This window comes from Panicum virgatum, chromosome 9N (assembly GCF_016808335.1).
Source record: "Panicum virgatum strain AP13 chromosome 9N, P.virgatum_v5, whole genome shotgun sequence".
Lineage (NCBI taxonomy): Eukaryota > Viridiplantae > Streptophyta > Magnoliopsida > Poales > Poaceae > Panicum > Panicum virgatum.
The window spans coordinates 1,311,986-1,332,503 of record NC_053153.1 but is presented as its reverse complement, the minus strand read 5'-3'; the positions used below and the strand labels follow the sequence as shown (position 1 = coordinate 1,332,503).

General features: G+C 47.1%; 5 protein-coding genes and 2 non-coding genes across 8 annotated transcripts; 1 reads left to right on the top strand and 6 right to left on the bottom strand.

The window, feature by feature from the left end:
* Window positions 1-1,567: 1,567 nt before the first annotated feature.
* On the bottom strand, window positions 1,568-1,641 carry TRNAV-AAC. The gene has a single exon. It is a non-coding gene; the product is annotated as a tRNA-Val (tRNA).
* A 163-nt stretch (window positions 1,642-1,804) lies between these two features.
* On the bottom strand, window positions 1,805-5,825 carry LOC120693359 (pentatricopeptide repeat-containing protein At3g13880-like). Its single transcript, XM_039976775.1, has 2 exons — window positions 4,032-5,825; window positions 1,805-3,274 (listed from the first exon to the last, which is right to left on the bottom strand). The coding sequence occupies exons 1-2, from the start codon at window positions 5,777-5,779 to the stop codon at window positions 2,518-2,520; spliced, it is 2,505 nt and encodes an 834-aa protein (XP_039832709.1). The 5' UTR covers window positions 5,780-5,825; the 3' UTR covers window positions 1,805-2,517.
* Window positions 5,826-6,469: 644 nt separating this feature from the next.
* On the bottom strand, window positions 6,470-11,388 carry LOC120690858 (phospholipase D delta-like). Its single transcript, XM_039973715.1, has 10 exons — window positions 10,018-11,388; window positions 9,643-9,759; window positions 8,995-9,189; window positions 8,555-8,815; window positions 8,406-8,474; window positions 8,115-8,262; window positions 7,692-7,840; window positions 7,381-7,551; window positions 7,062-7,259; window positions 6,470-6,956 (listed from the first exon to the last, which is right to left on the bottom strand). The coding sequence occupies exons 1-10, from the start codon at window positions 10,966-10,968 to the stop codon at window positions 6,663-6,665; spliced, it is 2,553 nt and encodes an 850-aa protein (XP_039829649.1). The 5' UTR covers window positions 10,969-11,388; the 3' UTR covers window positions 6,470-6,662.
* A 216-nt stretch (window positions 11,389-11,604) lies between these two features.
* LOC120690859 lies at window positions 11,605-14,935 on the bottom strand. 2 transcript variants are annotated; one of them, XM_039973718.1, is made up of 3 exons: window positions 14,615-14,917; window positions 12,638-12,753; window positions 11,605-11,959 (listed from the first exon to the last, which is right to left on the bottom strand). In XM_039973718.1, exons 1-3 carry the CDS (start codon window positions 14,805-14,807, stop codon window positions 11,945-11,947), a joined length of 324 nt encoding a protein of 107 aa, XP_039829652.1. In that variant the 5' UTR covers window positions 14,808-14,917; the 3' UTR covers window positions 11,605-11,944. The 2 variants fall into 2 exon arrangements, with proteins under 2 accessions (XP_039829652.1, XP_039829650.1); XM_039973716.1 differs by having other exon boundaries at window positions 11,610-11,959; window positions 12,608-12,753; window positions 14,615-14,935.
* Window positions 14,936-15,976: 1,041 nt separating this feature from the next.
* On the bottom strand, window positions 15,977-16,058 carry TRNAS-CGA. The gene has a single exon. It is a non-coding gene; the product is annotated as a tRNA-Ser (tRNA).
* Window positions 16,059-16,816: 758 nt separating this feature from the next.
* LOC120693229 lies at window positions 16,817-17,719 on the bottom strand. Its single transcript, XM_039976639.1, has 2 exons — window positions 17,624-17,719; window positions 16,817-17,500 (listed from the first exon to the last, which is right to left on the bottom strand). The coding sequence occupies exons 1-2, from the start codon at window positions 17,717-17,719 to the stop codon at window positions 16,817-16,819; spliced, it is 780 nt and encodes a 259-aa protein (XP_039832573.1).
* A 278-nt stretch (window positions 17,720-17,997) lies between these two features.
* On the top strand, window positions 17,998-20,518 carry LOC120690709 (dolichol-phosphate mannosyltransferase subunit 1-like). Its single transcript, XM_039973477.1, has 7 exons — window positions 17,998-18,196; window positions 19,150-19,210; window positions 19,343-19,376; window positions 19,457-19,533; window positions 19,633-19,658; window positions 19,887-20,008; window positions 20,099-20,518. The coding sequence occupies exons 1-7, from the start codon at window positions 18,090-18,092 to the stop codon at window positions 20,176-20,178; spliced, it is 507 nt and encodes a 168-aa protein (XP_039829411.1). The 5' UTR covers window positions 17,998-18,089; the 3' UTR covers window positions 20,179-20,518.

The following is a 20,518-nucleotide window of genomic DNA, read 5'->3' as shown; positions in this document are numbered from 1 at the left end:
AACAAGAATAGACCAAAAAATTTAGTGTGTGGCCTGTCGATTGAATGAACCGCATTTGCCGCCAGCATCCCTACGTGCAGCAGCGCAGCGCTCACCTGTCCTGATCCACGCTGCCGGGTGCTTGCTTGATTGCAACAGCGCTTGAAGGACAGGCAAACAGCAACCGATGGTTATGGTTGGCACCTGCACGCCGTACAGTGCAGCTAGGAGACAAGGGATTAACTCACCCTTCTTGGCTTGGACCGCGGCTGCAACGAGAGGCCGGCCCCAGCCCATTGAAACAAGGGAAATTTGTCTGTGGCACATTCTCAAAACATGATTTCGTGCATTGCACATTCTACTCCTTGAATTAGTCTGCAGCACACTCTGAATGTCTCATTTTGTGTGTGACACACCACCCCTATTAAACAACTCTTTTGCATCTTGGGAGGTGAGAGAACGTCATGTGGAAAGACCAAAATACCCTTAGCTGTTTAAGGGAGCCTTCTAAAGCCACGACCGCGCCTCCCCTGGAGACCACGACCGCGCCAGCCATCGCATCCACAGGAAGCCCGCATGACGGTGGCCTCCATGTGCGCAGCGGCGTTCGTGGTGGCGAGCACGAGCCAGACGGCGCTGGCGAGCAGCACGGCCATGGCACAGAGCGGTGGGTCGGTGGCGGTGCGGGGCCTCGGCGGAGGCGACATGGACCGGCGAGGCGCAGACTAGCGGCGCAGCCATAGCTTGCGGTCGAAAAGCCTCGCTCGGGCGTGGTCGGCGGCGGTGCGGGGCCTCGGTGGAGGCGGCCCGGACCGGCAAGGCGCGGACCGGCGGCGGGCCAAATCGGCGGCAGGCTGCCACAGAAGGGCGCGGGGCAGGGGAGGGAGGGAGGATGGAGAGGGAGATCCGTCGAGGGGCCATGGCGGGGCACGGCCGGCGGCGGGAGGCCGCGGGGCGGGGCGGCTGCGGGAGACCGCCATGGCGCGGCGGAAGGGGAGGGAGGGGCGCCGCCGTCGCGGGTGCGGACGGAGGGGTGGCGGCCGCGCTCGCGGCGGGGCGCCGCCGTCGCGGATCCGGGGGGAGGGCGCGGCGAATGAATAGGGTGAGGAGATAAGGCTCTGTAGGGTATTTTGGTCTTTTTATCCGGCCTTCTCTCACCTCTCAAGCTGTAAAAGATTTGTTTAAGTGGGCTAATGTGCAGTGCACAAAAACACAAATTCAGGATGTGTTGCAGACTAAATCAAGAAGTTCGGTGTGCAGTGCACAAATCATCGTTTTGAGAGTGTGCCACAGACAAATTACCTTGAAACAAAGGTCAGATAAGAGAACAGCTGCAACTGACACGACGAACGTATATTAGATGCAGCCATTGTTGGCTTCTTGTTGATCTGCATCCTGCATGAGCTCAAAACAAAGAGTAGTGGAGCAACTGACAACACTGAAAACTTCTGAGACTCCAATGCTTAGCACTGCATTTAATTAATCAGCCGTGTCTGGCAGTGCACAACATGGAGCGCGAGGTGCTGTGCAGCGGGAGAGAGAGAAAATAAATAAAACAGCGCCAAAAAAGAATTAAAAAGGAACAAATTGGCTTCGCCCGGACTCGAACCGGAGACCTTCAGTGTGTTAGACTGACGTGATAACCAACTACACCACGAAACCTTGGTGTTAAGTTCGCTGCTTGAAACCATAACATCCGAAATCTAATCTGAGGGCGTAACCCATCAAACAGATAGGCAGGAAAAATGATCCACTGGGGCATCTGGCTACCAATACCTTTACTCCAACTGGTACCCAACCTGTACCCAAAATTTCTTCAGTCACGTGTTGCAAATGCTGACATTTTCCTAGTATTATATACACTCTGCCAACTAGAAAACTTCATAAACAGATCAGAAATGTGTATATACATGTATCAGCTGTAATTATGCCTACTTCTTCTATAGAAATCAGTGAGCCTAAATGAGGGACCCTACCGCCAGGCTGTGGGACAAAAAAAAAACAGAAATATCTTCAGCTTCAAAATGTAAGATGTCAGGTATCTGCTTCTTCTCAGTTTCTATGGCATACGTGGGCCAAGGCAGAGCATCCACTGGACTATCAGGTGCTTCACATGAAGCTCTGAGGTGCGCTGAACTGCTAGTCTACTGTCCACCATAGCCAAGTAACAGTAGCTATTCTGCCCACCACATCCAGCTATCAAATAACAAGAGATATTCCTGTTACTTCATCTAGTTGAATAAATGAATAGTGAGACGCAGTCTACTTTCACATCTCCAGCAGCACCTTCCTTGATGGTTGTTTATCATGAAGCAATAAGGCTCTGGAGGTGCACATCATCAACCACATTCATCTTCTGCTGAGTGGACTGTAACCACATGTTATTTTTCACTGCAATCATGTCATCTTACCCAACCAATTGGGTCAGATGGCTAGCAAGTAGGCTTGATTTGCTTGCATATTCAGTTCTTCCAGTCGCACTTTACCTGTCCAAACTCCAAAGTATCTTACTCCAGAGGAGACATATATGGCTCCTGGTTACCAGTAGTCTCGGCAAGAGCACGAACCTTGACTAAAATGATGAAAGCGAGCTGGATCTCTGATAATGATTTCCCTGTTTTCCCCTTCTGACAGCAGCTTCAGCGTCTCATGGCTTTCCAAGGACATGTTTTGGTTCTTCATAACTCTTACAGGAGCAGTGTTTGGCGAAGTAGACAGCCCAAGAGCGACCGCCAACAATTCACCATGTTTGCTGATTGAGTTCTCACCAATCTTTCTGGCTTGGAATCCCAACTCCCAAACATTCATTCCACCATTCTCAGTCTTCTGTTTCACCCTAACCAACAACTCTTCCAACCTTGTGAAAATTTCAGGTTTCTGTGAGCAAGAATTATCTCCATCAACAAATTGATGGATTGATCCTCCAAACTCGGCCCAACTAATCCCAGCCTCCTTGGTCATTCCACGCTCTCTCATCTGGCCTCTTGTCCGCATAGCAAGTGAGATTTTGCCAGCATCCATGTATAAGTTGTACAGCATGACATAAGAACTAGCAGCATAAGGTTCAAGCATCATTAGTTTCTCTGCTATTTTTACACCCCTATTTTTGTCCCCATGGATTCTGCAGGCACGCAATAGCGCATGCCAAAGTACTGCATCGTTTTCTAATCCAGACCTCATTATGAAATCTTCAGCATCAGACACCTTCCCAACATGGCCTAGGAGGTCAACCATGCAAGCTATATGATTCACATCCGGGACAAAGCCATAATCTAACACCATGCTCTCATAATGCCTGCATTATGCAATAGAAAAAAAAAACATGTGATTACAGATAACGTTCAGAAGTGGGAAAGAAGTAAAAAGAAGGAATATGCGCTCATTTTGTTCATTTCTGTGTGGTTGTATAGTAAATTCTGCAATTAGGGTTACATGCAGAGTTGTAGACATCGAAAATTCTTTTTTATTTTTGAAAAAAATCTGAAGTCTAAAATTCTTCAAGCTACAGTATGATTAGTGTTACATGCTAAGTGGGAATCAATTAACAGAAAAAGGTATGTCAAACTCAAACCCTCCACCTTTTACATCCGGGCTTGGGACCGGCACTGGCGGTGTTACTTCAAGTCTGACAATCCTACAAGTTTCTGCATCTTGTAATTTAAACGCATGCCTCAACGCAGCCAGCATGCACAACTAATTGGCTGTCTTGCAGGAGAGTATGACATCACCCTATGGATGACCTTGGTATGTCTTGAGGTTATGCATACCAGCTACATACTATATTAGATTAGTGCAGGAGCAAGTTTCATTGTTTAAAATATGGATATATATCAACGTTCAGAATCGGGAATGCTAATTTTCTATCTACAGTTACCAGACTCTCATTCCGGCTTAGTTGCCACATTTAATTTGTGTAGGATAACTACAAAATCCATGTAAATTGGCACATGCATGTTACAGGTAGGCAAAAGGAAGGCGAAAAGCAATTGCTTATCTAAGAAACAATGAAACAAGATTGTATATTGCTCATTGGAGGAAAAAGAAAGGCATACCTGAAACCTTCATCTACCAGTCCCTGATGGCTGCAAGCAATAAGGACAGCAAGAAATGCGAACTTATTTACTATGACACAACAATCGAACATTTTCCTGAAGAGCAGTAGAGCCTCTCTTTCATGACCATGGACTGCATAGCTCAAAATCATTTGAGACCACGAGAAAGTATCCAGACATGATATTTTCTCAAATGTCTTCTTTGCAGCCTTAAGATCACCTGTACACCTATACATCTCAATCTGAGAATTGCCACAAAGAGTGAACTGACCAAATCCAGATTTGACTGCATAACAGTGTATCTGCTCACATGTTATGGGTACACTCAGAGCAGCACAGGCATTCATCACACCTGACATGGTGAATTGGTCTGGCTCCTTTTCCAGGTAAATAAGCTCTCTGAACAAGTCGAGCGCCTTAACAGAATGCCCATCCTGCACAAATGCTGTAATCATAGATGTCCATGTAAAAATCTCTTGCTTGGGAGTCCTATGGAAGCATCTCAGACTATCATCAACTAACTGTGCTTTTGCATATAGATTAATCAGTGCATTTCCAATGAACTCGTCATCTTCGAACCCACTGAGGATAACATGGGCATGTATCTGCCTCCCACATCGCACAGCATTGGTCAAATTGCAGACTTCAAGCACACTCTTGAATGTAAACTTAGAGGGTCTTATCCTCTTCTGGAGCAAATTTGCATAAAGCCTGACTGCTTCAATTCTAGTCTCAGGACATGGCTCGTTACCTAACCTAGCAAACCCTGCTATCATGGCATTGTAAATCACCACATTCTGGCCTGGAATGCAATCAAACACCTTGATGGCCTCCTCCAACCCACCGTTCTTTGCATAGGTGTCCACCATGGCACTCCCTACGAACACATCCAAGTCCAGACCAACCTTAACCACACAACCATGCAGCATCATGCGAACATCCTCCGAATCCTCGAGCTCAGAGCAAGCCTTCAGGATCCCACCCAGAGCGAAAGCATCCAGCTTCACCCCTGACCGGTGCATCCAGACGAGCACATTCACCGCCACCTCTGGCCAGCCCATCCGCACATACGCCGACAGCAGCATGTTCCACGAAACCTCATCCCGCTCCTGTGCCCGATCAAACACCAGCCTCACCTCATCAATCATCCCGCACTTGGCATACATGTCGATCACCGAGTTAGTCACGAAAGCAGTCTGTGCAAGCCCGCTCACCACGGCCAGCCCATGTGCGGCCCGCCCGCTCCTACCGTCCCTTGCGCCGCCGCATGCGGCCAGCACCGTGGCATAGGTGAACCTATCCACAGCGACGGTGCCATCGCGCCGTGCGTCCCGGAACGTGCTGAGCGCCAGGCGCGCGGAGCCCTGGCTGGAGTAACCGGCGATGAGCGTGTTCCAGGAGACAGCGTCCCGGTTCCGCATTCCGTCGAACAGGAGGCGCGCGTGCCGCATGTCGCCGCATCGGGAGTAGGCGGCGAGCAGGTTGTTGCGCAGGAACAGGCCCGGGCGCCAGCCGGCGCGGAGCATGTGAGAATGCGCGAGCCTGGCCAGCGCCAGCGACCGGGTCCGCGAGGCGCGCCGGAGGAGGCTGCTGTAAACCGACGGCTCAAGGGACGGGAGCCGGAAGCGCCGTGCGCGGCGCGGCGAAGCTTCAGGCGGCCGCGAACGAGCCGGAGGCGGGGTTTGGTATGGATGTGCGCGGTGGCTTGGGAGGCGATGTTCCGGCGCCGTCTGTCTCTGCGGGAGCATCGAGTGCGGCGCGGCGCGGCGCGGCGTCGGCGGCGGCGCTCGTGGCTGGGTTTTGCGAGGGTTCAAGCATTAGCGACTTTCTTGAACGATTTATTTACATGCGCATTCACATACTAAATAAGATGAAAATATCTTACTTTTTAGACAAATTTTAAATTGTAGAATGATTTTTTTTAGAACAGAGGCCACGTCCAATGGTAAAAGGGTTCAGGTCAAGGCTACCATTTCTTGTAGGAAAATAATAATAATCTAATTTACACTTTTGAATAATCACAAAAGTGTCCTGCAGATCTTAGATGACATTCACAATTTCCTTCATAATTGAGCTACCGCGGCGCCTGGTACGGGCTGCGGCCAAGGCCGGTATACGTCGTAGACGACCGTGATGGTAAGGTCAATGCAGCACCTGCGGGTTGATCTCAAGGCACGTTGATCAACACCGAACGTTGTGATTGTAATCTTTCTTTAGATTATCCAGATGAGTTTCTTTCGGTGGGTTTGTCGAGGAACTTTACAGCCTTTGACGTTTGAATCTATCACTGCACTCCTTGATGTCCTTTGCCTATCTTAACAATTGTTCAGAGCCAATATGACGACCATATGGCTGAGTACGGTGGTGTGTGACCGCAGCAACCACTGTTTTTTTTTTTTGAGTGAGATTTCTGTCAACATCTTCAGACACAGACATCATAAGGACATCAACAATTCTGTTTTTTTTTCCTTCTAAAACAAGCATACTGCATTCGTCCCTGAAATCTTTCATGGGGACAAACCCTGTTTTCTAAGTTGCATGCTTGCATCCAACATTTCTCACCAGAAAAACTGAAAAAGCATCCAGCTACAAGACATGTCACCAACCAAGAAGAGAGAACATTATTGTTCGTTACGTGGTCAGGGCATTGGGCAGCGACGACTGCGTGCCGAGGACCTTGCCGCCGACGTCCGGGAAGCACTCGTGCCCCGGCAGTGGCCCGACCTGGCCGTCCTTGCCCACCTGGACCGGGTACCCCAACAGGTGGCCCCTCGTCTCCTCCATGTCCGGCGACACGTACTTCTGCCAGTTCTCCTCCGCCATATCGTTCACCTGCCGGACGCATTCCTCCGTCTCCGGCCGCCGGAAGCACTCCTCCACCGTGCCCAGATGCTCCGCCCATAGCGACATCCTGTACCCGTACACCTGCAGACGATAGCACATGGATACAGGTCGCAGTGATTGTTATGAGCTCTCATCTCGTGCTGACAGTCTTACAGGAACTCATCACCTGATTAGTGATCAACTTACCTGGCCGCGAGGAGGGTCTGTGTTTCCAGCCCACTTGTAGTGTGGTTGGTACGCGCCCATTGCGATCTCGGTGTCCCTGGAGCCTTCCATGGACCTCTGGTTTATGTTGGCTGATCCGATGATGACGAACTCGTCGTCGACGATCATCCCTTTCGAGTGCACGTAGATCATAAACCTCCGGAATTTCTGGGCCACGTGCTGGAGGTTTTCAGGAACAGGAAAAACAGAACATCAGACTTCGATACCAGTCGCGTCCAAATGCATGCTTGATGTTTCTGCGCAAGGAAATGGCGATACTGGATAGCTAAATGTGCCGTACCAGAGGAGAGCTGTCATTGCATAAGGTCTTTGGAGATGAGATGTCACCACCAGCGAGCTCACGTCTGCCGAGGCAGTAAAAATTCAGGTAATCCTGTGGATGGGCGTCAAGGAGACCCTGGCTCTGAAGAGCATCCGCCACAATCTTGTACATCATCGATATGGTTTGCCCCTTCAAAACAAAATCATGTCAAAACATGATGATCTAACCAGAGAAATTGTGTGCCATGTCACTATCTGTTGGCTGCGGTAGTCTATTCCAGCGTCTAATTTCAGTTCATAATAGAGTAATAAATATGATTGGGATTAAACCTGCCAAAAGAGAATTTGCTGCATAGGAGCCGTGGTTGGGATTCCTTCAGGCCACATTGGTATGACAATGTACACTGCAAATCGCTCCTTTGCCTTGATCTTGCTTGCAATCTTCAAGGCCAACTCAATGGGTATTAAATTATCCGCACCTGATGGCATGAGACATTTCCCTTAATATTTAGGTATCTAGGTTCATTCAAAAAAAAAAATTGTTCATTCAAAAAAATATTTAGGTATCTAGCTATATATTATCTTTGGTATGGCTATTCCAAGCAAATAGCACTTAATTTTCTGAATGTCAAACTAAAATATGTAATAGTTCCAAAGCAAAGAAAATTACAGAAACCAAAAAACCAAGTTATTAGCTTCCGTTGCAACTAGATTGAAACAAGCTGAGGGCAAATCCGACAGACGCATTTGTACCTGCATTTTTACATGCAGGCCAGCAGAATGAAGACCCGATGAAATACTGGTTCTCAATGTATATAAACCGCTGGGCAGACCTGATGGCTTTCACATAAGCACTATGTATACTCTTGTCAATCATTAAATTCTTTGCACAAACAAGATTCTGCAGAAGAAATAAGGTAGCAGCTATTCAGTAGGAGAAGATATCCAAAGAAATATCCAGTCGTCAAAAAGCACTTAATGGACAATAATTATGACAGTTGCTGGTTGCATTAAGCACACTTATGGGAAGGCACGTAGCCTAACCTGTGACTCTGCCTCCTGAACAAGCTTTGGAAATCCCTTTACGGATCCTGAATCAATTGACCTGAAAACCTAGCCAAAGACCAAAATAAGCAATAAAAGAAAATCCATAACATTACTGAAACGTTTGAGATCAAAGCTAAGTACTACACCTGTACATGCCAGTTTTCTGGGTCCTGTTCGTCACAAACATGCGCATTTGCTTCATCTGTAGCTGGTGAAACGATCCATGACATCCGGTTTAGTTTTATCAGTGTGTCATACTGCCAACTTGCAACTTTCTTAAGGTTAACTTTCCATTTTGTAGCTTTCCTCCATCGCTGTTCAAAGTTTGTCAGTATATCATAGGCAGCAGGACCCTCAACTTTGCAATGTAAATCATGCCAAGGTTGTCTTGGTCCATGGGAATTAACCTGCAAATGAGAAAAGGATGCCCTGGCGTTGATTTTTTTAAAAGAAAGAAAAGTTGGTGATAGAGCATCTAATAGCTGTTTCTAAATTAAACTGGAACCTTTTTCAATTTTCAATTTCAAATATTTTAGGTAAGGGCATGAATCTATAACCCAAAAGAATTATGAACAAATGAACTTACTGGAAATGTAGGGTTATGAAAGTCCTTCTTGAAAACAGTATCAAGATCTTTGAAAAGCCTATGTTCAGGTGTATCATATCTGCCGTCACACAAGTCAAGACCACCAATGAAAGCAGTTATTTTGCGATTGTTTCCAGCAGCTTGTGAATCAAGAATTACACATTTCTGATGATGTGTAAATAAAGTTCCAACAACCTGGTGGAAAAAAAACCAAACATTAGCAAGCATACAGAATGATTTTCAATAGTATACAGTAAACATCGAGGAGAAGTTTGTTGCGTGTATGTGCTCTCTTTCTGAAAATCAAGAAAGTCTACTTTCAAAAAGGAATAGTATCATTGAGAATATGCACATTCTGACAGAAACTTGCAGCATGATAGCCTGCTAAAATCTAATGATCTGTTACTCCACACCAGTCCACACTCTATGTACTGAGCCTGTAAGGCTTTCCCATTATGTTGAGAACTGTCTTGATGATTTACCAGTAACTATACATCATCGAGTACATGAATTTTAAAGAAATGTTGCTGGAAGTAACAATTTCGCTGTAGAAATTTGTGAGGCATACAGATGGAGAGAACACTGTAGGCAGATACGTGCAGTAACAAGACAGTTAATTTGAGCACTACAATGGGTAGGAATCCTCACCTGCTGCTTGAAAATGCTAAGTTTGTTGCTGGCATAACGAGGAACCAGTACACAGTACACTCCAGAATGCCTGAAAAACTTTCTAGTTTCCTCATCGTGTGTATGCATGACACCATCCTGCATTCAACCTAAAATATTTCTATCAGACTATTCATCAATGATGTTTTCTCTAACAGATGAAGATTGAGCAGGATAAATCCATAATTAATTGAACATGATAAAATTTTGAGTAACCCTACAATATAGGGGTACTGTTTGTCAGTAACTAACTCAGAAACATGGATAATAACCACTCATACTGTAACTTGGGGAGTTCATAATAGGCGCTTTTATAAAGAAAAGAGCAAATTTGTGTTGGAAATAAATAAGCCATACCGTTTTCAAAAGGAATTTGTCATGCGACGTCTTGTCGTCCCAAAGCAACACCACGACGCGGACTCCCTCCTGAACCTTTCCCTTGAGGAGCTCCCCGAGGGTTGGCGGTGTTCCACTGGGCAATGCCTTGGTAGCCTCCCTCACAAGCTTGACAGGGTGATAAATGGACCAGCCGACCATATAAACAAGATGATGTGCTTGGATAATGGCGTGGCAAATGTCCTCCCAACATTTGCCATGCTCGTAAATCCTATCGCCATCTACCTCAATCTTAGGCAGATTGCCATTGGCGACATGAGCATCTTGATAGAGAGTGACGCGGCCTCCTCGCCGGAGAGGGAAGTAGGCGTTCGGCACGCCGGAGTACTGAGGACCGGCGCCCACCCCGTCCTTGTACAACGGGTTGTCCTCAATCGGCTGGTATCGAACTGAGAGCTGCAGCTCCGGTGTCGGCCTCGGAGAGTTGCTGCTGCTGCAGCGGCCCTCGACGGGGAACCAGCCGCTGATGAGCGCCCCGGTGGCGATCTTCTCGACGGGCACGGATGCGACGCCGATGAGCTGCGCCCCGAAGACGTCGTTGTCCTTGACGTGGAACTCGACCCGGGCGGCCGCGTGCGCGACCTCGACGCGGAAGTGCTCCTCCCACCGGGGGTTGTCGGAGTTGGGGATCACGCGGGTCTGCGCGACCGTGGCGCTGGCGAGGCAGACGGAGACGTAGGGGTCGCTGGTGATGATCTTCTTCTTGGCCGACATGCTGCCGCCCCGGCGAAGGCTGTCGTGAGGATCGGGGCGGCCCCCGGCGCCGCCGCCGCCGCCGCAGGCGCTGAAGCACCGGCGCATCCGCTCCGACATGATGTCCATGTTGGGGAGGCATCTGGCCTCCACGATGCGGATGTCCAGGTCGCCGTGCAGCAGCACGGCGGCTTCGGGCTCCGCCGAGCCCTTGCCCATGGTGATGCTCACTGGCCGGCGGGCGCGGACCAATGCGCGGGGCCAATCAGAATGTAGCTAGCGCGCCATGACGGCGCCGGCCTTGGGCGCGCGGGGAGCACAGGGTGTTGGAGACGTGGGGCACGGACTAAGGGAAGAAGGGGAGGGAGGAAGAGGAGCGGCGAAATGGGGAGGGCGGCGCCGGCCTTGCCGCTGCCATTTTTGGACGGCAGTTGGCTTTGGAGTTTGAACCGCCGTGCGTGCCTCCACAACGAGGGGCGCGCGGTGCCGGTGCCGGTGCCACGTGGACTAGCCTCCCCAGGGAGGCGCGCCCACTGGCCTATCGCGTGGATTCGGGGCACAGATCCACCGGCCCCGCCCGCTGCTAGTGGTTTAGCATTTGTTTTCGCTAATTGATAACCTAAATTTTGCCAAAAAGACAAATCGACAAATCTAATGGTGGGTAGAATGAACCTATTTGAATAGTTCAAGAGTAGATATAGCCAGATTTTGTTTAGGAAGCCAAATCTTAAAGTGGGATCATAAAATGGACTTGTATAGTTCAAAAAGCCACAAGGAGTAAAGGGAACAAAGTGAAATTAGTGATCATCACTCAAGTTCGTACACAAAAATTCTGAAAGAACTTGAGCGCACAGATAAGATTAAGGCACACCCCCAAAACGGATTGAGTAATAATGCGTACACCAATGTAACGCGCATGCATGCTGCGAACTAGTTCACATGATGAAAAACTTATTCCTGGCCACCAAGCCGTCATTTCAAGAAAGCTTACAAAGCTCTTGCAGTGTGCACAATCCCGGTCACCAGACCACAATTGGAATAGGTTTGCACAAGTGTAAACAAAACTCAAAAGTGAGTCACATCTAACTTTAATGGCATACTATGGCCAGAGGGGTAGCCTGATATCCAACATGAAATAATCATTTCAAGAACACTCCAAAACTCCATCGAGATGGACCGATTCAACAGGCAGTGATTACTTGTCCTCCCCCTGATGGAAGAAAATAAAATGATAAGTCTAAAACCACCAATTTGTTCACAGAAAACTTGCTCACAGCACTTCACTCCACTAGAAGTAACAGGTTCATATTTAAAATCAGCAGGACTCCTTTCAGTGGGGTTTAAAAGGCAGAACTTCACCCAAGGATAGCAACAGAACATTTATCCAAACTACTATCCGAGCTAATTTCAAGAACTTTTTAACCTAAGGATAGCAATGTGATTTCACCTAAGTTTATAATCAATGTGCATGACCATTTTCTGTTCTAGTCTTCTGTAATCACCAAAAAGTGGGGTGCTTACAACAAAGCGTCGATAAATGGCATTCAGAAGATGAACAGAGTTCTCTTTGAGGGGGCAAAACAAATAATACCTACATAAAGTCCATTTATTGAAGATGAATGAAGTAGGTATTATCCATAGAATAATATACCTAACAAATTATCAAAATCTGTACACAATGATGTTCATAACCATAGAGCTAGTAACTTAAGCATATACCAGATAAAGACACATTGATCAAGCAAAAAGTGAGACCATCTCTGGAAATTTTGTGGGAGGTTACCATATAATAACAATGATGTTTAACCAGTCAGCAGATAGATCGATCAGGATTTACTGAAAAGGAGAGAGCAGTTACTTCAGAGTAGGCAGAAGGAACAGTCCCTACTTTGGGTGACCACTTTGGAGGAGCACCATTGAATAAGTACGAGCATTCAGTATATGCAGCTCCTATTCCCACACCAGCTCCAAGGGCAACCGAAGCCCAGCGAGTAGTAGGGCTACCTGTAAAAAAATGAGCATAGCTCAACATGTAAACATATGTAAACCCAATAGTCAACGATTCAAGCATGTAAACTTTCTTCTCCTGCAATTAGTAATTTAGTATGTTCAGAGTATTACTATGGATGGTTCAAAAGTTAATAGGAGTGTAAGTCTAAGACTAATTTAGAAAGCTTAGGCCAGCTCCAGTGTACTCCTGAAGCGTGTCGTGGGAAAAATTTGATTCGATTTAGCGAACTGAGCACACTGCAGAGGTCGACCGTTCGTTGTCAGAGCCAAAATTGGATTCTGCAGACAAGTCGAACCATCCGCTGCCTGGCCGATTAAAATACTCCATGCACAGACCAAAGCATAGGTGTCGCGTGGAATTCAATCAGCGAATATAATTTTTTTATATTTTCTTTCGGAGTATTGATCGAACGTGACATTGGGACTCTCGAACCGAAGCACACCGGAGCACACGTAAGCGAACTTTGTCAGTTCGGTTCGAACAAGCACTGGAGGTGCCCTTAGTGGACATCTAATAACTTAATATTGCTTGCTAAACATACTCCTAAGCTATGAAGTATCGTGTTGAAGATAGACAACTAAAGACAAAAAAAAGATGGTTTAAAGGAAATAAGGCCACCTCAGTCCTCAGGTAACAAGAAAGTGTTTCGGAAAAAAGAGTCAATGCAATATGCAAGATAACAAGAAACAAGCTGCACCCAGAAGCAAAAGGCAGTAAACAGATAGAGAAATACACTTTCTAATCAGGAAACTTCTGGAAATAAAATGAAGTCCAAATTTAAGTAACAAAATTGCAGATAATTCCATTATAGAATTAGAGGCCAACCGGCAACCGGTTCTGCAAACAACATTATAGAATTCATTGTATGAGTAAGAAGCCCTACCCCAAATTGCTTGGGACTAAAAGGCTCTCCTGTTGTTGTATTTTGAGTAGCAAACTACAAAGCTATTTTACTAATTAAAGTCAGCAAGTCACAACATATTATCAATAAAAGTCACAACAGAGCCCTTCCCCAGCACTGCTTGCCACTAGGCATGAGCAATGTAATTACCACCCTAAGGCCAATCAGCTCAGCAGTCTTCTCATTTCCATTTATTTCATTTCAAAGAAAGGTTAAAGACCTAATGAGCACTAACACTCTTGGTTATACATATCCACGTCCATGTCCTTTGCAGTAGTGGTACAATTATTAATGATCTAGTAGAACTCCAAAAGACAATATGGGACTAAGCACAAAAGAATTAAACCGGCACATAGGTTCCTAACACAAGTTCATCAGACCAATTAGCAGGGCAATCAGAAGATACGAAAGCACAATGAGCACAAGTTTTGCTAGCAACCATAATCATCACCAATCTAACAAGCAACATAAGCACATAGCCACAGGTAGCACGCTCCCTAAATCCACCAACAGCACAATCACAAGGACATTTCAACGTCCTCAATTCCTCGTGTTCAGTTTAATTTTCTCATTCGGCAGCCATTTATTCAATGACGCTACAAATAATAGCGCGAATTTCACTTGCAGATGAATCCACAGCACAATTCCGTAAAATGTGACATGTTAATCACAGAAGATAGCACGAAATAGTAGCTCCACTATACCCTGATTCCCTGAAGCAATCAGATCATACATAATCTGCAAAGCGATGGTATCAATTGGAGAAGCGTAACCATCTTAGCTTGTCCCGCATCGGGGCAGGCTGATCAAAATGGAGAACAAGCATCCCGCATCGCACTAACCCTAAACCAACAACAAATGGCCCTACCAAATCCATCGCCAAAACACCAAGCATACCACAACCAGATCTCAGGAAATAAAGCGCAATGGGAAGAAGCAAGGGGAATCCTTACGGAAGAGGAGGAGGCCCGCGAAGGCGCCACCAAGGGAGGAGTAGGCGACGCGGCGGATGGAGAGGTCGAGGCACGCGTCCCACTTGGCATCCAGATCGTACCGCGGCGGGATCCCCGACTTGGGAGGCGGGGACGAGGTCGCCGGCGCTGGCGGCGGCGGGGTGGGGGCGGCGTTCTCGGGCGCCTCCGCCATGACACGAGGAGAAGGGGCCGACGCGATTCGGGGGAGGCAGAGACAGACACAGAGAAGATGCGGAGCGGAGACAGCGGCGGCGTTGGTTGCTTTCTCTGCGGGAATGCCGTGCCTTGGAACCTTTTGGGTCGGGTGCCAAGGCATGGCCGTCCGGGCCGGGCCACAGAAAAAGGCCAGTTTTGGCTATCCAGGCCCTAGCCCAACCAGCCTTTGTGACCCCGGGGACGCATATTGAGTTGCGTGTACAAATCAATTGAACCTAAGAGCTTAAACTAAAAGAAAAAGATGGGCAATTCACTTATACTTCAACACTCCCCCTCGCGTGTAGGCTTCCTCAAACTTCAAATGTGGAAATCAGAAAATGACTGCAATTATTTTATAGAATCGAACTCGAGCCCTATACCCTTGATACCATATTGAGTTGCATATACCAAATTTAAAATAATGAGAAGAGATGGGCAATTAACTTATACTTCAACAACGCAAATGCATTACTATGCATGCACAGAGCCACAAATAGACTTGTCACACTCAAATTTTACAGTCGAAAGGATTTCCATGAGCCTAAACGGTAGGCATTAGAACTTTTTACCATTGAACAATTAATTAGTCCAAACGACTGAGCAGGAGACTTAACTTGAGTGTATAGGTTCGAGCATCAGAAACCTAACTGCGCACCAAATTTAGAACCTAGTTTAGCTTAGGAGTTAGGACGCCAAAACTCAAAACAGAAACAATATTGGGGTGGGAGATACATATAGGACAAAACATTAAACTTGTACCAAAACTATAGGAAAGTCCTCAAAATAGTATTTCACAAAAACATTAAACTTGCACCAAAACTATAGGAAGTCCTCAAAATAGTATTTCACACACCTCATGTCAGCATACTGCTTATCCGATAAATTGGAGCCGTACAAAGCATGCCTCATGCACATGGAATGACAAGAACAAAGGAGAAAAAAGAATCCCATACTGCTCTGTAAATGCATCTGATGATTTTTGAAAGAATACTAACTCAACTGGCAGTTCTTCTATATACATCAGAATTCATATATTCATAATACCAACTATGCTCTTTTTTTCTTTTAAAACAATTAGGCAAAGCTCCAATAGAAACAGCAATCGGCTAGGATAACAAAATTTTGAGTAAAAAAAGAGAAAAAAATCGTCGACAGCAGGATTCGAACCTGCGCAGGCAAAGCCCAACAGATTTCGAGTCTGTCTCCTTAACCACTCGGACATATCGACGTGTTGATTGTAGACCGAAGATGAATTCATAAAATTGCGTACATGTATCCCGAACCTAACACTGAAACAGACTCAAGGTCGTAGCCAACTACGCATAATTTTACGGTGAAAATAATGGGATTACAATAAGATCTGTAGGCGGAGAGCCAACAATACCTTCTGTCAGGTCTCAGGATACTCTGAACTCTGAAGATGTTACTTCAGACGACGCCACTAGTACAGGTACAGGTAGGCATCATGCTGCCCGCCATCAGCACTAGTGACTAGTCTGATGAGCATCCAATGAACCTCTTTTGTGTGGATCAAACCTTTTCTCCCGGTGAATCGTGACGTTGTTACAAGCAAATGAACGGTTACAGATTACAGAACATGAATCAATGCGAGAAGGCTGTGACTCCTCCATGGAGCACTTCATGCTTTTGGAGCATAGCAAATTTGCCTTTAATTAGCATAGCAAATTTTCCTTTTTTGTATCTCTTTATGAATCATCAGAGGTCAGATACGATTGTTAGTTGTATGTTGGTCTCTACAAAATATAGATAAATGCAAATCTTAAAAAACCACGTAAGCGAACGACACCAAGACACCATATTTTTTAACGAGGTTCGGCCAATGTGACCTACATCCTCGGGGCAATGACTACGGGCGCTCCTCCCCGAAAACAACAGCAACATCGAGTCAGTCTCACAACAGCAACAGCCGCAACTTGCTTGCAGCTAAGCACACGTGCAGCAGCTAGTTCTAACCAGTGCTACACATCAGAAGGCGAGGCCGTCAAAGAAGCCAGCATCCATTGGTGCCACTGCTGTGGGCGGGCCGCAGCATCGGCTGAACATCTCGTCCATGGTGAACTGGGTGTTTGGGGAGCAGCCACCGTACTCGCCGTAGACCGGGCCGCCCAACAACTCCTCCATGGTGACCGGGCCGCCCAACAACTCCTCCATGGTGAACTGAATGTTCTCCTGAAACTGGTCTTCCTCTGTTGGACACAGGGTCTCTGGCATCGCCATCTGTTGGTCAGTAAGCAACAAGTCCTCCTGATGATCGACGCCGGCGCAGGCGTGCTTGTGACTCATCTTGGTCGGCCGAGCGAGAGGTTCGTCGCCCGTCGCCTTCCTCTTGGAGCCGGACGAGTGATGGGTCGTCGGCAGCTTCGACTTCCCTTTAGCGAGAGACGAAGACGAGCGATAGATCTTGCAGAGCACATGGTCGCCGCCGTCGCCGCCGCCGTGTTTCTCGTCGTACTCGGTCATGCACCATCCCATGCGGTTGAATGCACGGCTGGAGCCTCCTTCCTTGCGACCGTAGGATAGGTTGCAGAGCGTGGCGCCGTCGAGACCCTTGACGGGCTTAGGGCCCGCCTCCGAGTGCCAGCAGGTACCATCGCCGCCGATGGCGCGCTGCCTGTGCCCGCTGGGTTTGCCTTGGGCGTTCTTGAATCGCTTGGGGCAGTAGAAGAGCCAGATGGCGTTGTAGCCGCCTTGGTCGAGATCGGTGCCCGGCACCGGCTCGAGGTTGGCGACGAGGTCCGCGGGGGCGGCGGAGCAGACGTCGGCGCGGTGGACGAAGCTCGAGGCGGCGGCTCCGGAGCGGAGGTTGCGCAGGAGGGCGATGGACGACGCGTCGTCGCGAGGGCGGAAGCTGCCGTCCTCCGCAGCCATGTTAGGCGATGGAAATCGCAGGTTCTCTTCGATCTTCCTCGGGCTCTCGAGTTGCTTGGTTCCCGGCGAGGGCGAGAGGAGGTGAGGGGAGGGAAGATGAACTCGAAGATAGCAGGTTGATGGGAGTTGCGCATTGCATTTGTGGCGGCGGCACTTATAAAGAGAGGGCGGCGTGGCAACAAAGTCGGAAGTCGGAAGTCGGATGTACGGACACAGTGGCGTCGGACGTCGGTCCTCCGCAACGGCGGCTGCGGCGACAAGGAAAAGGAGCCTCAGGGTCCTATCCGCAGCCCCTCGCTCCACTGGTTAGCACCCGACAGAGCGCTCGCCTGAGGAGGAGAGATCCGCCGCTGGGTCCAACCGGCCGTCAATGGAGGTGGCGGCGGGCGGCAAGCGCGCGTACAGCATCATCGTGCCCACCTACAATGAGCGCCTCAACGTCGCCCTCATCGTCTACCTCATCTTCAAGCACCTCCCGTAAGCACAACCCCCCTGCCGTCTGCCGCTGATTTTCCCCTCCCTCGTGTTACGGTTGTATCGAGATCGTCTTCGTGGACAAAATCGTCGGGTTGGAATTCGGTTCTCTGTGATTGAAATCCGTTGAATCAACACCTAACAGGAATCGGTCTGATCTGGTTGTGTGAATGGAACTACCCCTATCTGTTTAACAACTTTGCGCTGAGATCCGAGTATCCGACTGCAGGCACATGTAAATTATTAATTAGAATCACTCATCAGTCCATTATGCATTCAATTGATGATAAGAGCACCCTTATGTTCTCTCTTTCATGCAATTCGAACTCTGTTATGTGGCCATTAGCCAGCCCTCCCTTGAGCTCTGCTTACACATTCTTCGCCATTGAGTTGCAGAGATATAATGATGCCAGTTCTGTTGAATACTTGAAGTGATCGCTGGCCACTTGCTTTTCTGAGAACAATAATGAAACAATTTTCTAGTGCATTTTGGCAATAATCAAGGTAGAATTTGCCTGTTTGTTGAAGTTTTGAACTGTCAGTGATGATTCGGTCTTGTTATAAGAAGAGCTGATTCAGTTAGCAGTTTTCATTTCTACTTGCATATTTTGGACCATACAGGTCATAGACGCCCTTCATCCTAGTGCTGACCTGCTGGGTGTGCTTAATTCGCTCTATTAGACTAACAAAAACTTGACACACTCACTTCGAGTTTATCAGCTACGTCAAAATGGTCATGAGAAGCTCTTTCAATTGGAGATCAAATGCAGTATTAGATATTGCAAGTCTTTAGCTTTCAAAAAAAAAAGACATTGCAATCTTGGCCAATTGCATATCCCTGTTCTCAGTAGCCATCTTAGAATGTCATCATGCATTATACTGGCATTATTTAAGTTCCATTGTTTGCTGGAAGCTTGCTATTTGAACTTTGAGATCATTATTGTGGATGATGGTAGTCCAGATGGAACTCAGGACATCGTAAAACAACTGCAGCAAGTATATGGTGAAGATCGTGTTGTAAGTATCTTCTAAATTCTAAAATATGCTCCAGATCAGCTTGAAGTTTTTGTATATGTGGTCTTATTTAAAAAAAAAAACAAATTTGGTATCACGGCCTAATGCATTGTCTTTGATATGACACAATGCCAGTTACTGCGAGCTAGGCCAAGGAAGCTAGGACTTGGTGAGTTTAGAACTCCGATATAAGTGTTTTTATGTATTTATGCCATCCGTTCATATTAATTAGCAACTGAAAATATGCAGGCATCGCATATTTACATGGATTAAAGCATGCCTCAGGGAAATTCGTTATTATCATGGATGCGGACCTATCTCACCATGTATGAACCTTTCACCTTTTGCTTTTTTTATTACATTTTTTTGCTATTCAGAATATTTTGCTTCCTAGCTTGCTAACTATTTTTCCCAATATTGAACAGCCAAAGTATTTGCCAAGCTTTATTAGGTAAGAATCTTATCTCTGAAGATATAAGAGTTATTGGATTTTTAATACAGATAGTAGCCCACACCCTCAATCTTATTTTGCATGCAGATAATTGCCAGTCACAATAGGATAATAGTGTCACAAACTTTAATCAAATAGCTGGTTCCTTTAGGCCTTTGACTGAGGCTATTGATATGAACTGGCTTGGGAGAATGTGTTCGTTTTTAATCATGTTATTTCCTTAAGCAGGAAGCAAAAGGAAACTGATGCTGATGTTGTAACTGGCACACGTTATGTTAAGAATGGTGGTGTCCATGGGCGCGTGGTCCTGGAGGCGGACGTGACTTGGCGAAGGACCTGCGGCGGCACACGGGAGAGCATTGGGAGAGGAGAGCAAGGACGACGCGCCGGCGCCGGCGCACATTGACGCGCCATGCCGTGAATCTACACCTCCATGATTGGCAGCTGCTCTCAAGCGCAGTGCGGTGTCTACTGGGATGTCTGGGATTGCCAAGGAAAGGCACAAACTCTCGCTGAATAATCTCAAGAGCATTTTTCAGAAGCCAAACCTTGGCAACGATCGATCCATTGGTAAATCAATTCTAGAGAGAATCAACAGATCGAGCCATAGCTCCAAGAAAATTGAGCTGACAGATTGGGGAGGAAAAAGTAAATACTGCTGGAAGTGGAACACAATCAATCAAACATAGCAGCAACGCTTGCTGCAAAACTTGATTTCCGAAGCCTGTGTTTATTAATTTGGTTTAGTCTAGGAAATATTTTCTGTTCAAGGATGCACCGAATGGGTGATACTTAACTAAACTCAGTGTAACTTGCCATCACCAGAATGATTTACCACATCTGAAGATCTTCGCAGATCA